Source organism: Amblyomma mixtum, chromosome 3, assembly GCF_055824585.1.
Source record: "Amblyomma mixtum isolate Tamu chromosome 3, ASM5582458v1, whole genome shotgun sequence".
Classification (NCBI taxonomy): domain Eukaryota; kingdom Metazoa; phylum Arthropoda; class Arachnida; order Ixodida; family Ixodidae; genus Amblyomma; species Amblyomma mixtum.
The window spans coordinates 229,458,719-229,474,606 of record NC_143014.1 but is presented as its reverse complement, the minus strand read 5'-3'; the positions used below and the strand labels follow the sequence as shown (position 1 = coordinate 229,474,606).

General features: G+C 46.5%; 1 protein-coding gene across 1 annotated transcript; it reads left to right on the top strand.

Annotated features, from left to right (window-relative positions):
- The first annotated feature begins 242 nt into the window (after positions 1 to 242).
- LOC149353960 (uncharacterized) lies at positions 243 to 14,153 on the top strand. Its single transcript, XM_089582978.1, has 4 exons — positions 243 to 2,568; positions 10,341 to 10,438; positions 11,158 to 11,378; positions 12,210 to 14,153. The coding sequence occupies exons 1-4, from the start codon at positions 2,523 to 2,525 to the stop codon at positions 12,334 to 12,336; spliced, it is 492 nt and encodes a 163-aa protein (XP_089439104.1). The 5' UTR covers positions 243 to 2,522; the 3' UTR covers positions 12,337 to 14,153.
- The last annotated feature ends 1,735 nt before the right edge of the window (positions 14,154 to 15,888 follow it).

Genomic DNA, 15,888 nt, shown 5'->3' with positions numbered 1-15,888 from the left:
TAGCAACTGAAGGTTTATTGAAAAGGAATGCATAAAATATACTCTCTTCGCAACCAAGAGCGTGCATGAGCTGCGCAAACAACACTGATAACCTGTCAACTTCAGTCATGGTGGTCAGGATACAATAGTTCACAATCATTAACAAGGACGGATGGCCGTTCATGGCTGTGAACTGTTGAATCTTGACCACCATGACTGAAGTTGATAGCTTATAAGTGTTGTTCGCGCAGCTCATGCATGCTCTTGGTTGTGAAGAGAGTATATTTTATGTGTTCCTTTTCAATAAACCTTCAGTTGCTAGTCAGCACCTGTCCCATCTTCTTTCTTGTGCCTGTTGCTGCGCTGTTTTCTTCAACTTGCCGTTTTACTGAAGTTGGGAAGAAGGATAAAACACAGCACTCACTGACAACTGGTTATTTAACGGCGCAGACACTGCTTAAATGCCTTCAGACCAGCGGAGCAGGAAAAAAACAAACTTATCACACCTTTATCATCAAAACTATGAAAGAAACATCATTTCTGTGTTATATGATACAACTGAAGTATTGCTCGCACATTGTGAACCAGCTTTTTTAATATGATGCGTCTCTGTCCCTTCACAAGTGGCTTGCTTCTGCTAAGGATCTTCACACTTGAAAATCTCTGTACAATCACTGCAGTGCTTGACAAGTTTGGAACCTGTCCTCATTCTTTAGATCTCCTGCATGCAGTTTGCATTTACGGGCCTCTAGCATTTTGCCTCCATCGAAATGCAACCACCGCGGCCAGGATAGAACCCGTGTCTTAACAGGCCAGCAGCCGAGCACCATAACCACTGAACTGCCGTGGCGGCTCATGTATGTGTGTGTGTTCCGTAGGGCTGGAAAACTATGAACTTAAATCAGTGATGCTAACCAGGCCAACAACTAACTCTGCTGTTCATAATACCTCTGCTCCTTGTTTCTAAATGGCCAATTAGGTGGCACTGCTACTTTGTTTATTTGTTGCAATTTTGTGCACAAAATGAATGTCTTATATTTGGGAAACACAAAGTCCAGGTGGTGTATGTTTGCAAGGTGTGCTATTGTTGTGTAGATAGTTTACTGAAGTGTTTTGTATTTCTAACATGCCAGTTGAGAGGTGTGTGTGCATTTTCATGCTATGGTAATGTGCCTAGTAACTGTTTAAAACATTAGCTCTGGTTCTTGTTCCTGAGTAGCTCACATGTGTGCTGCTCATCCCTTTTTTCTTAGCTAAGCTACTTCATCAAATTGCATGTTGTAGGTGTCACCATGCATGTATATCTTAGAGCTTAAAGTAAGTGCTCTTGGAAGTCATCTTAAGGTGAATTCGCACGGTGGACTGAATTGCAAATCTTGAGGGTGAACTGTGCATTATGTGGCTTGACGTCGCGAATTGACGCCAACCAATTGGTGTCTGCAGATGGAAAGAGGAGGGCGTTTTTTTTCTATTAGGACAAGATCTGCTGTTTTCATCTCATGTGTGAATGCTTTCAGCATGCGGACACTGCCTTTACTTGAGGTGATGCTAGAGATCTTTTTGCGACCTCATCCGTTGTGTGAATATACCGTAAAAACCCGCGTATAATACGAACCCGAATATAATACGGGGCTAAGATTTAGAGACGCGAAATGGGAAAAAAAGTTTCACCCGCGTATAATACGAGTAACACAAGCTCATAGAAGACATTTATTCAAATCGCATCCCGCACTTCACTTCAATTACTTTGTTCTTCAGTAGCGCTTTCTTCGAACATTTCTTTGTCCGACAAATCATCCCAAATGTACTCATCTTCCGTGCCATCGAGGGCGTTCGAGATGCTGCACTTCTTAAGCCCGCTTCAGCCGCCCGGTTGGCGTCACTGCAGGCTCACCTGAGTGCATCCACTCTGCGTAGCACCGCCTGACTGCGTCCTTGAACGGTTTGTTTACACAACCATCAAACGGCCGCGAAAGCTTTGTCGCATTCCGCTGCACACGAAAAGGGCTTCTTTCTGTTGTGGCCATCCACGAATGCTTCCTTCGACGACACCAAACTGCCTCCCGGCCGCACCGTTGCCGATGTTCTCCGCAGCCAAAATCGCTTGAAAGTAGCCGAGTACTGTTTTCGAGACCGTGACATCGTGCTCTCTAAAACAATATCCACTTCACGAAGCGTGCCTTACATGCTAGCACGTGTGTTGTCAACAGGCGCACGGCACACCGCGACCCCCCGGCGCACCCAACGGATCAACAAAGAAACAACGTCGTGACGTCATTTGTCGAGAGTAACGAAGCCAAGCCGTAGCCACGCGCCAATAGCGAAGCGAAGCCATAGCCACGCCGCAAAAACGAAACCAAAACATCGAGCAACTTCGAAAATTTTTATTCGGATCCGCAAATAGTACGAGGTGGAAATTTAGGACGCTAATTATGGGAAAAAAACCTCGTATTATACGCGGGTTTTTACGGTACCTTTGATGTGCATTTTGGTGTAAGGACATGAACTCTAACTAAACCTAATTCACAGAACTGGCCCCAGCAATGACATCCATCGATGGGGCGAGTGGCAGTGGGCCAGACGAGTTTGGTGAGCGAACCTTCTTGTGATGCATGCCATTTTTTATTTTTCATAATCAAATCGGCCTAAGAAACTGTTCACTGCAAACAAAGGATTTGTCCAATGAGCGCCTGTTAACCCTGTCCTGTGCCACTTGAGGGCGTCTTATCCCCTGAAACTTCTACTCTCATCCTTCCACCATCTCTGCTGTGCCCCTAACTTTGACTGTATGTGCTACATTGACCTTTCTTGAAATTGGTTACATACCCTTCCCAGGCCCCATTTCTTTCTGTACTTTTTATCTCTACTTTGTGTCGCTCTCCTACTCTACTGTGTGATTACATCTATACCTTTCGATAGCTTGCCGTCCTGCCTTCAGTTGCATTTCAAGCCTTTTCATTAAGCTTCATGTTTCTTTCCCATAGTTATCTAATAATTAAAAGCTTTTTAATTGATTGACATCCCCTTTCTTGTGAATTAACAAAATATATTAGCATTATTCTGGTTGTCTGGTACATTCACAGTTGTTAGGCGTTGTACCGTGTACAGGTTGAAAAGTTTTCTGGCACAGTGTTCCTGCTGTCCTTCAGCAGATGCGCAGTTAATTGAACCTGACGTCTTTTTTTTTTCTTTTTGCACTGCCTATGAGGCTTGCTGTACTGCCCCTTTCATTTTTGGCAGGATATGCGATTTTTCTGAACTGCTCTCGCTCCGCAGTGTTCTGCTGTGTCTTTAAGGCTCGTTTATGGGGGTTCAACGTCCCAAAGCGACTCGGGCTATGAGGGACGTGGTAGTGGAGGGCTCCGGAAATTTCGACCAGCTGAGTTTCTTTAACGTGCACTGACATCGCACAGCACACGGGCCCCTGGAACTTCGCCTCCATCAAAATTCCATTGCCGCAGCTGGATCGAACTCTCGTCATTTGGGTCAGCAGCCAAGCGTTATAACCACTGAGCCACTGCGGCCACGGTTGTCACTTGTCACTTAGCCCTCATTATTTCACCAGTTATCTTTTTAGCCATCAGTGTTAGTCTAGTTTGAAAGGGTGTGCGCTAAAAAAGACGTACACAGGAAAAAGATAGAGACGACAAAAGAAGCCAGGCGCACATATATATCCGCTGATAAACAGATATGAGCTGCGTGATGGAGCGTGACCCCATCAACCAAACATAAGACAGCGCAAAAAATGCATATCTAAGTGACATTAAAAGAAACCCAAGAAAGTGAACATATCAAACACCTGCCGAGGTAAGGTAAAAAAGTGGGATTCGTATCGGCTGACAACAATGCATAACAACATGGGAAAACAGAGCTGTATGAAAGATGACACTGAAAAAGAGGATAACACCATAAAAAAGGCTAACAACATGACGAAATTTTTAACAAAGAACAAGTGAAAGATGGGGATAAAAACCGTGTAAAGGGTGGTAAATAAAGGCACATTGGAACATCTAAAAGGACACTAAAACATAGAGAGGCGAACGGGTTAATAGTCTAGATGTACCCATCCAGAAAGGCAAGTTCATTTCTAGACAGGTTAATGGAAGGCGTGCTAACGCACTTGTCTTTCCTGAGGTGAATAAAAAAGGCCTCGATTACTTCTCTTTCTGTCTTGTCCTGAGCCTTAGCTAGAAACTTGGTTTCATTAAACTTGGGGTAGCAGTTCTGGCAACTGCTGCAGTGTAACGGAAGGTTACCTCCAGACCTGTTCTTCATGGTGACGTTGTGCCTGCGGGCGCGCTCATTGAAACATTTCCCGGTTTGACCCACATACACTTTGCCGCACGTCAAGGGAATCTCGTACACAACATTGGCAGTGCATTGTGTGTACACGGTTTGATGCTTGATATTACAGGCCTTCTTAACACGCTTCCTGGTCACCATCGGACATAATTTCGCCAGTTTGCAAGTAGCCGAAAAAACCAGCCTAACCCCGTGACGAGACGCAACTTTCTTTAAATTGTGTGAAAGACCATGCAGGTAAGGTACCTATAACCTGCACAGGTTTCCGTTCTGTTTGATGTTTAGCATGCTCCGAGTTTTTAATTTTTTGCAAAAGGTTTTCAGACATGTTCGTGACCAGATTTGCAGGGTAACCTGCAGCAGAAATTCGGTCGATCTGGCACTGGAAACTTTCACCTATCTTGTGGCCGCAGGATTTTTCTAATGCAGATTTCATGCAAAGAGATACTATGCCAAGCTTTACCAGCTTGGAGTGGGCACTATCATAGGGCAAAAGTGACTTCTTTGAGTGCGGCTGATAAGACCAACACACATGATCATTTGTAAAAATAAGCTGTAAGTCAAGAAACTGGAGTCGATCATGATCTGCTCGTTCATGCGTGAATTTTAGACCCCTCGATGAAGAACAGAAGGTAGTGAGAATTTGGACTACAAGTGTATCAGCAGCACAGTATGAAGGTGCGTTAAGAAGGACAAGATAATCGTCGACGTATCTGAAAATACGTGTTATCCCTGTGTCCTTCAAGCTAGCTTCAAGGCGCCGGTCAAATGACGCCAGAAAAATTTCGCATAAGACCGGTGCGACTGAGGAACCTATACAAATTCCGGCTTTTTGCAAGTAAAACTCATCCTGGAAGCAAATAACAGTGGAATCCAAATAAAACAATAGTAGGTCCAGAAATTTTTCAGTTGTGACACCGGCAGAATTTTGAAACCTGACTTCGTCAAATTCTTCCAAATGTTCACGAACAGCATCCAACAATCCGTCGTGAGGCACAGAGTAAAATAAGTCCTCAACGTCAATTGAAAAACCAGTTGTGGCCGATATCTTGCCTCCCTCCAGTACCTGCACCACTTCCTTTGAGCTTCGAACGCGGTAAGGGTAAGCGCCAGCTATTCTGTCCAGTTGGCACCGAAGGAAGTCACCCACAACTTTTTGCCACGTATCCCTTTCAGACACAATGGCACGTGGTGGACAAGCAGGCTTGTGCGTTTTACCTGAAAAGAATATTTCGAGGCATCCGGTCTCAGCTCCTTTGACCGCCTCGGAGCATGCTAAACATCAAACAGAACGGAAACCTGTGCAGGTTATAGGTACCTTACCTGCATGGTCTTTCACACAATTTAAAGAAAGTTGCGTCTCGTCACGGGGTTAGGCTGGTTTTTTCGGCTACTTGCAAACTGGCGAAATTATGTCCGATGGTGACCAGGAAGCGTGTTAAGAAGGCCTGTAATATCAAGCATCAAACCGTGTACACACAATGCACTGCCAATGTTGTGTACGAGATTCCCTTGACGTGCGGCAAAGTGTATGTGGGTCAAACCGGGAAATGTTTCAATGAGCGCGCCCGCAGGCACAACGTCACCATGAAGAACAGGTCTGGAGGTAACCTTCCGTTACACTGCAGCAGTTGCCAGAACTGCTACCCCAAGTTTAATGAAACCAAGTTTCTAGCTAAGGCTCAGGACAAGACAGAAAGAGAAGTAATCGAGGCCTTTTTTATTCACCTCAGGAAAGACAAGTGCGTTAGCACGCCTTCCATTAACCTGTCTAGAAATGAACTTGCCTTTCTGGATGGGTACATCTAGACTATTAACCCGTTCGCCTCTCTATGTTTTAGTGTCCTTTTAGATGTTCCAATGTGCCTTTATTTACCACCCTTTACACGGTTTTTATCTCCATCTTTCACTTGTTCTTTGTTAAAAATTTCGTCATGTTGTTAGCCTTTTTTATGGTGTTATCCTCTTTTTCAGTGTCATCTTTCATACAGCTCTGTTTTCCCATGTTGTTATGCATTGTTGTCAGCCGATACGAATCCCACTTTTTTACCTTACCTCGGCAGGTGTTTGATATGTTCACTTTCTTGTGTTTCTTTTAATGTCACTTAGATATGCATTTCTTGCGCTGTCTTATGTTTGGTTGATGGGGTCACGCTCCATCACGCAGCTCATATCTGTTTATCAGCGGATATATATGTGCGCCTGGCTTCTTTTGTCGTCATTAAAGTTGGAAGTTGCGCTTCTTTCCTGTCGTCTCTATCTTTTTCCTGTGTACGTCTTTTTTAGCGCACACCCTTTCAAATATGAATATGTACCAACTAGCCCGTCAAAAAGCTTTACTACTGTTAGTGTAGCAGCCGATCAACTCTTCACTGAGATGTGTTTCTCATAGTATTAATGTTTCTACAAGTTTTAATACAGCATAACCCTGCTGATGTACTCCTCACGGGACTAAAAAAAATTGGCTGTGGCTTAGCTCAGCTATGCCAGACATACGTAGCGAGAGGTAATGGACCTTCATTGGCTAGGCGAACTCGTCGAGCTGCATCTTCACGGCGTCGCTTATTCAGACGTTCTGCATGTTCTTCCTCGGTCTCGTCGCCTTTGCCTTGTTTCGTTCCAACAGCTAAGCTTGGTTTGTTTCAGCCTCTCCGACTCGCTCTCCATCTCTGGCCACAACAGCTTCAACGAACCGCCCTCTTATACAGGCCGCTGCTCATTCATTCATAAATCTTTAATCACAAGGATGACCTGAGGCCCAAGGGGGAAGTGGGTTGGTTAGGTGAAGGTGAGGGTGTCGGTCTCTGACATGAAGTCTAGCAGGGCACTGAGCTTGCGCTTGGCGTCGGTACTGGGGGCCGTCCAGTCATCGTATGTCTGGATGTGGTAGGCAGAGGTGTAGCAGGCGCAGAGGCTCGCAGTGCCAGGACAGGTCCAGATCAGGTGGTGCAAATCAACAGAGTCAGCAGGGCAATCGGGGCAGCCGATCCTGGTTCGGTGCCATCGACTCGGGATGTCCGGGGTGTACGCTGCACCGGCTCGCACCTTGTGAGCGAGAACTTGGGCCGGGCGAGAAAGTCCAGAAGGAATGGATGGAGTAATGTCTGGGACAAAGTCCCACGACAAACCCCTCTGCTCTTGTTAAAGGCGTGTGATGATAGAGTCAGGTATTATGAGCGGGATGGGAGAACAATAAGGGTGGTCCGAGTTGGTCGGCTCACGTTAAGGCAATGCCGACGGTCTTCCTCTAGCTGCGCGCCAGCAGCCTCGTGGGCAGTCCTGTTCCCGGTCCCTTGTGCGTGATTTCTGGGTGTCCAGTGAATGCATACGTAGACCTGGGAGGTCTCTTGCTGTGCCTACTGCTATCTCTGGCTCTCCTCCTCCTCTGACGTTGCACCAGATGGCGCGGCTCCATCTGGCAACGGTTGCTAGGCAGCGGCGCAAGAAGCGGTGTGACCACGGTGTGACCACCGCCGCAGTGAAAATGCTACTTTGCGACCAATAGCTCTTGCTACAAAAAAAAAAAATGCAAGAGCGAGGAAACATTAGAGGCAGGAAGTAGGACAAATTTAAAAATGACAGGAATGAAGAACTAAACACATTTATTGCAGTGCTGGCACTTGAAAAAATCATGCAGCATTGTCTGCTGCATTTTCTTAGGTCCGGTGAGGACTACTCATTTCTCCAGAATTTACGGGGCTATGTGGCTGTTGCGATCGTTGCAAACATACTTTCTGAGAATGTCTAATGCCGCTACAGCCAACATAATGGTTGGTTCCAGCGGAGGCTAGCCCTCGTCCTCTTTGTTGCCACTGCTGTGTGCATCCAGAAGTCACAAAAGATGTGATGAGGTGCGGAAGGACAAAATCAATCGCGCCAGCCACACTAACACTAGCAGCACAATTACAAAGAAACAAGGATAGGTGAAGAAAAAATTAGCTGTGGTTTAGCTCTGATTAAACATGGCGAGAAGCGGTAGCTTCATGTGGCTGCGCTTTGCAAAGCTTTGTTTGTTTCTAGTTTCTCGGCTTGTTGAAAGATTGTTGTTTCTTTGGACTTTGCCGCACGTAGCTACGTGAAACTACTGCTTCTCACCAGGTTTAACCGAAGCTAAACCACAGCTGATTTTTTCCTATACCCGTGGTGTTAGATTTTCTGCGTGTGGAGCGCTAATCTTCCTCTTTGTATTCTTCGTCTTCCTCTTGTTATTCCTCTTCAAACTCCTCTCGAAATCGCCTGTCACTGATCAATCATGAATCGCTCGAATCACAAATTACCATGATATTGCATGAGCGGCTGTGTAACCTAGCAGTTAGTATACAAGAAGCACATATACAGGGTGTCCCAGCTAAAAGTAACGAAGCTTGTAAAAAAGAGGATGATCCCTAGCCGAGTGAGACCAACTGAGGGTTGTTGCCAGTCGCGTGTCCTAGTCTGTAGTATTTTTTTTTATTATGCAAACATGATTAATTAGCAGAGACTAATTAGCTAACTTTTTAATTATTGCCTACAGGAAGAAAGTGTCAATGCAGGAGTTGTAGATCCCTTTGAAAAATAACCGTTTGCCGTGTTTGCAGCCAAGTACCACTGATACAGCTTCTTTTATTTGACTTAAAAGAAAGCCCGCGAAATACAAAAAGAGCCACGTGATAGGGAAGCAGTTTCAGCGCTCCCAGACGACCAGCCAAGCAAAGACATTCGCTTATCTTTGCAACGTTGTCCCGAACGGGGTTCGGCGTTTTGTGATGGTTGCGAGATATACGTAATTAACTCTCGCATCGGCGCTAGGGCGACCGTTTCTTCAGCGCGTGACGGTGCAAGTTAGCGGCACGGCCACATTCCTATCACTCGAGGCGAGGTTACGCGTGAAAAAGCGCTCCATGCGAGCCGCGCTTCACTTCCTTGAAAAGCAGCACCCGCTCACTTTCCATGACACATAAGCAGTTCCTGGTGCATATCTCGCCACCTCCTCAAGACGCCAAAAGCTGTACGGGACAGCGTTGCAAACATAAGCAGATGTCGTTGCTTGATCGCTCGTTTGGGAGCGCTGTAACTGCTTCCCTATCACGTGGTTCTTTTTGTATTTCGCGGGCTTTCTTTTAAGTCAGACAAAAGAAGTTGTATCAGTGGTACTTAGCTGCAAACAAGGCAAACGATTATTTTTCTATGGGATCTACAACTCCTGCATTGACAATTTCTTCCTGAAAGCAATAATTAAAAAGTTAGCTAATTAGTCTTTGCTAATTAATCACGTTTGCATAATAAAAAAATACTGCAGACTAGGACACGTGACTATCAACAACCCTCAGTTGGTCTCACTCGGCTAGGGATCATCCTCTTTTTAACAAGCTTGGTTACTTTTAGCTGGGACACCCTGTATATCTCCAGTTTTATTGAATTGTCACACCGTGGGTCTGAAGCTTAGTGGTTAGCGCACCTGGCTCTCGCCCAATGGACCTGAGTTTGAATCCCACTGATTGTGAGGTTTATTTGTTTGTTTATTTTATTTGTGGCAGACTTGAAGGTCATGTTGCGTACATGGCGATCTCAGCCGTGCACCTGTAGCAGTGAAGCTACTGCTTCAAAAAAGTGCAACCACTGTTGATGATGATGGCACAGCCTGTCTGAATGCCGTCTGCCTAACACAGTGGTGCTAGACATGCCAGGCCAAGTAAAGCCGCTTTAGAAGTAAACATAAGACCGCCACCGTTTCTCATTTAGGCTGGCATGGGGTGTTATTTCACAAGTATTACTGTGTAGGAATGTGGCCGAAGTTACAATGCAACGAACAGCAGGGTTTATAATGCATGGAACCCTATTATCATCATGCCAGATCTAGACCACTACAATGTGTAGCAGCCAGGAAAATGCAGCACCCATCAACTCAGCAGCGAGGTTCTACTGTGCAAAGCTTTCACTGTTACCTTGAGAGCAAAATACTTAATTTTTTTCATTTACTTGATAGCCCACAATGTCAAACTGAACTCAGTTTGCTTTTTGCTTATATGTGCTGCTGAGGTGCATTGATATTTGTGTACTTCCTTTTCTTGTCAAAAAAGTATGCTCAGCCGAGGAGATGGAGAGCGCCGCGGACTGCCAGCTCCAGCTGCCTGGTGGGCAGGACACTGTGATAGGTTCTGCTAGGGATGATGGAAAGGTGATTGTGCGTGTTCTTAAGTCATATAGTGTATCAAATACCATAGTAGAGTGAGTGAATGATTCTTAATTAAATTGGGGCTGGTACATAGTGAAATGGGTACAGTTTAGAGGATGATGCTAGCTTACAGTAGAAACTTATACTAGTCCCAGTAAGTGTGCCGAAAAGGGTAGTGTGCAAAGCATAGATGTGTGGTTTCAGACAATATCATGTAAGGCACAGGTCAGCATTTCTAATTTGTCATTTTTGTACTTCATTACCTGACGATGCCATAATGGGTCTGCAGTTATTCTTGTCCTGAGGAAATTCTTAGTACACAAATAATTTTTGATCATGAGGAGGCTGCCTTGTTCTGTCAGGTATGCCTAGTTGTTGGTATGTGAAATTTATTCTCATTTCTGAAGTTTGTTTGAATTGGGGCAGAGAACATTATTTCAACTTTTGGCGGTATTTGACTCGGAATGAAGAGAAGCTAGAACTGTCAGAAGATTGTGCTATATATTTCATGTTGCACGCAAGCAATTTCTTTTTTTTCGAATTATAAGGCTAGAAATAAAAAATCTACTGATTTTGGACACTGCTCGCTGTAAAAGAGTGCATTCATGCCTACATAATTTTTATGTTTTTCAGCTGTTTGTTTTAAGTTATGAAATATTTAAAATCCCTTGATTCACTGCTGTTAATGTGTACAAATGCGAAATTCTCCACGTTTGCTGCAGGTCTATGCAGGCAGTGGGCTCTGGATGGAGCCTGGTGCCTGGCAGATGCTCCTGAGAGCACCAACAGACTCAATGTTCTGCCGCGGTGCTACTCAGGTGTATTGGACACCTGATGAGCTGAAGAGCCGCAGCGTGACTGGCGTGCTTTCAAATAAGTGCCAGTCTCTTGGCAGAACAGAGGCGAAACCGGCACTTACACCGGAAAAAGTCTTCTCTGAAAGGTGCTAGTGCTTTTTTTTTCTTTGCTTTGAGTAACACCTAGGCAATCAAACTTTGCTTCAGCCAAATACAGTCGCGCTCACTTACAGAAAGCGTGATAGTCATGGAGATCCTGTTCATTGTATCCGAGGTTTGTAACAACTGCAATGTCCTTATTGCATCCAAAACTGCAAAGTCGGGCAAAAGTGACGTTTAGTTTTTGCAAGGTGTGTTATGCCCATACGTTTCTTCATGCAGGCTCTATCACAGCACTTTCAGAGATCTCCACACTGTTTGTGTGGCTCTCGCTAAGATCCGTTCTGCCAGTAACCTGATTTATCTATTTGGTTGTGAAATTAGCATTCTCAACGACTGGTGGCAAGTCATTGTGCGCGTTCTCCGATCTTGCTGCGACAAAGATAGTGCAATTGACATATCTGCACAGAATGTATAAATAGCATTGCCCGTTGTTTCGAGTAATCTCTGTCTTTGGTTTTCATGCAAGCATCTCAATGCATCCAACAACACACAGCAGACGCGGAGTGGGTAGGCCCATGTGTCGTCAGCAATCAGAGGTTGCCAGACAAGCAGTCAGTTCGCAAAGGAAACGAAAATCGTTTTAAAGATATCTGCCGCACGGAATCAACTGAAAGTTTTGGGTATTGTAATTTAATGTGTTGGGAATTAAATGCTACAACAAGGGTATGCACGAAAGTAGGCTTCATGGCCCCTTTAATGGCGAACATTCGTTTCTGTGTTTTTACAATGAGAGTGGTAATTCTGAATCTCACTTTTGCATTTATCATGTATCTAGTTGTGTTCAAATGTGGCCTATTTTGTGTTCTATTGTGCAGCTCGTTTCATATCTACATGGGAGACATACCAAAGGAGCTCGCAGAGAAGAGACTGAAAGCCGTGCGCATGCACCTCTCACATCTCACAGAAGCTGGGGGACGTGCAACGAAAAATTGGAGGTCATGATGTATAAATTTATTTTGCCACTTACCTATGCCGAAGCCGTCAGGCGTCCCCGCCCAGAAACGTTCGTTTCGTACCAGCATCCACCGCAGTCGACACCATTTCGTCCTGCCTGGCCACCACCGCAACGTTTCCGTCCATGGCGGACACCGGACAACCTACCCATTTGTTATGTCTGCGGCATTCCTGGCCATGTGATGCGTCCCTGCCGCCGCCAAGTGTTGTCCCCTGCTGCCAATACTGACCCTCGAGGTTACGCCTATGCCCCTCCCCAGCCTTTTCACCGCACTTCGCCTTCTGAGACCACTGCTTCCTCCGATCTCAGGCCGTCTATTCGCCGCCGTGCTCCATCTCCGCGTCGTCGCTCGGTTTCCCCGATGCGCCGTCGTCCCTCTTCCCCCTTCGGAAAACTAGTGCCCGCAGTTCCGGAGGCAAGAACTGCTTGCTCGTCACCAAGCTCAAGACCTCGACTTTCTCCGACAAATTTGATCGCGGTTTCTGTGGAGGGCACCGATGCTTTCGCGCTTGTTGACACCAGTGCTGCTGTATCTGTACTAAGTGAGAAATTGTGCCGCCAGTTACGAAAAGTGATGACTCCGCTATATGGTTTTATGCTTCGCGCCGCTAATTCGCAACTTATTGCGCCTTTGGGGGCATGTACAGCCCGAGTTACTATTCAGGACGTTCTGTATATTGTTGAATTCATCGTCTTCCCATGGCCGTCTCACGACGTCATCTTAGGCTGGGACTTTCTCTCCCAACATGACGTTGTCATCGACTGCGCTCGTTCCGAAGTCGCCCTTCTTCCCTTCGGCGACGACTCTGAACGCTTCCACTAACTTGTGCTCCAAGCTGACTGTGGCTGATGACGTCATGATCCCGCCGTGCTCTGCTGTGCTCGCCTCTGTTCATTGCGACTCTGGATCCAACGGCCCTGTCATCTTCATCCCGTCCGACTCCTCTGCTTCTCGCCACTGTCTACCCCTGCCATTCGCCGTGCTTGCCGTCTCAGCCGGCTGCAGCGCCTTGCCCCTGACGAATCCATTCCTGTGCCCCTCCACTCTTCTTCATGGTGAATGCTTGGGATGTGTCCAGCCTTTCGCTTCCGTCGTCGCCTGGGACCCTTCTGAGGACGACTCCTGCCGCCTGCAAGTGTCTTCACTTACTTCCTCCTCACCGTCTCCTCAACCCGTTCCCGAGGCCGTCTTTGTGGGCTCAATCGACACAAATCTTTCGCCACCGGAGAAGACCCAGCTTGCGGCCCTGCTAGATAAGTTTCGGTCATCGTTTGACTTCTCTCACCACCGTTTTGGTCGCACTTCAGCTGTTACCCATCGGATCGACACTGGTGCCCATTCGCCGTTGCGCCAACGCCCATATCGCGTCTCGGCCACCGAACGCCAGGTTATCGACACCCAGGTCAATGATATGCTGCAGCGTGGCGTCATACAACCATCACACAGTCCTTGGGCTTCCCCCGTCGTCCTTGTCACCAAGAAAGACGGCTCTATCCGCTTTTGCGTTGACTACTGGCGCCTCAACAAAATCACCCGAAAAGACGCCTCTCCGCTACCCCGCACCTCCACCAAGATGTAACGGCCTTTATTGACAGTTGTGAAGGCCGGTTAGAGCGGGCAAGGACAGGTCCGGTCCCGGAACAGTTCACGCTCTCGTCTCGCGCCGCGCGTCGGCTCTGCTGCTTCAGCTGCTGATCGTCGTCTTCTCATCTCGTGCCTCGCCTCGGTTCTGCTGCTCTGACTGCTGATCATCTTCCTCTTTACAGGTTTCTATTTTATAATAAAGCTTTCGTTTGCCCTAAATCTGGTTGTCAGTATATATATCGTAGGGCATTACAGACCCTTTTGGCCAGCTTAATTGGAAAATATTAGTAGCAGGCGCTGCCTTTTTGCAACAGCTTGCGATGCACTAATCGAAGAAGCTATGTTATCATGCGCAATGTGCAGCACACATTTCTGAGTGATGAAAAAACTTATCTATGGTGCGCCATTAGGACTGGCGTCCCTCATTAGGCCTAACACTATCCCGATACCTGCAAGCAGGATCTGTGCCAACAGGCCGACGCCATTAGAACCAACAGGTCTGACACCGACAGGTCCATCACCATCAGGCCATCACCAACAGGCCCGACAGGCCCAACACCAACAGGCCCGACAGGCCCAACACCAACAGCCCAACAGGCCCAACACCAACAGCCCAACAGGCCCATCACCAACAGCCCAACAGGCCCAAATTACGGGTTCCTTCAGACCGATAGGCTGAAGGAATTTTTGACTGGGGAGCAATTGATTTTCCTATCGAAGGCGAAGAGACCGATCTTCTGAAGTGTTAATAGGCCCCACCTGTATGTTATCTCCAGCCGCTAATATGCTTGATTTTTGTGCTCGCGTTTCAGATGTTTTGTTTGTGTTTCATTTGACGCTGACAGTACGTTCATCAACTGAAGATCCGAAGGCAACTATGTATTGTCTGCAATACCTTAGGGGTACCCCTCTGCAAAACAGCATTCATTGCCATAGATTCCAAATCATAGGTGCTGTAGTGGCACCACTCTGGACGCGTCTGCCACCAGCATAAATAACACGGTGATTTCATGCGCCTGATTTTCATGGTCGTCAGCTCTCGACCAGGACGTTCTTGCATCTAAATTTCAGGGCCTGTTAACCTAGGTTTCAATCCACAGAGATATAGAAGGTGCTAATCTAACGAAGGTTGCACTTTTGAGGTGCTTCAATAAACGCCCCACACCCTATTACGTTACAAAATGAGGTATTGTAAAGAAAACTATCGATTGTGCCTCGCAATGCTCGCTTTGAAGGAGGAGCGTTGAGTCTCCCTAATACTGTTTGACAGTGTTATCTACAATACTGTTATGCCGTCCCAGACAGTGCCAGAGACCAGAGCATGCAATGTAGTGCTGTGCCTGCGTGTACAGCCCACACCAGTAGAAATGTTTTTAAGGCGGAAGCCTTTAATGCCTCATCGTTGTAAGCAGCAGTTGTCGACAGAAATGTCACGCTTTTCAATTGGCCGAAACGGTCGTGACGTCACAGTGCGCGAATTCAAACGGGGCCAATTGTACTTTGGCTACTAACCCTGCAACCAATTAAAGGGATCATACAGTGATGCTTCAAGTAAGTGGGATTGAGTTTAGTTAATTGCTTACTTAACCAATTAGCCTAATTAACCTTTCTAGTCAGACCACATAGATAAATAAAACCGAGTAGGAAATTGGTCGAGCTTGGGAATCGAACCCCGGTCTCCGGAGTGCGAGACGAACATGCTACCACTCCGCCATGCCAGCTCGATGGTTTGGAATGAACAAAGGCGCGTCTAGTGTATACAGTGTCTTCGTTCACTCCCGTCTTCCTCCCTTCCCGTTACGGCGAGGTTTAGGTGTCCACCGAGATAGGAGAAACATACACATTTCCTTTCCTCTAAAACCAATTTACCGACGAGCAAGGCGTATACCCGAACGGGCGATTGCGTTCTATGGACTCTCTGGCAGCGTTGCAAGACGCTGTCGCGTTCCGCTCT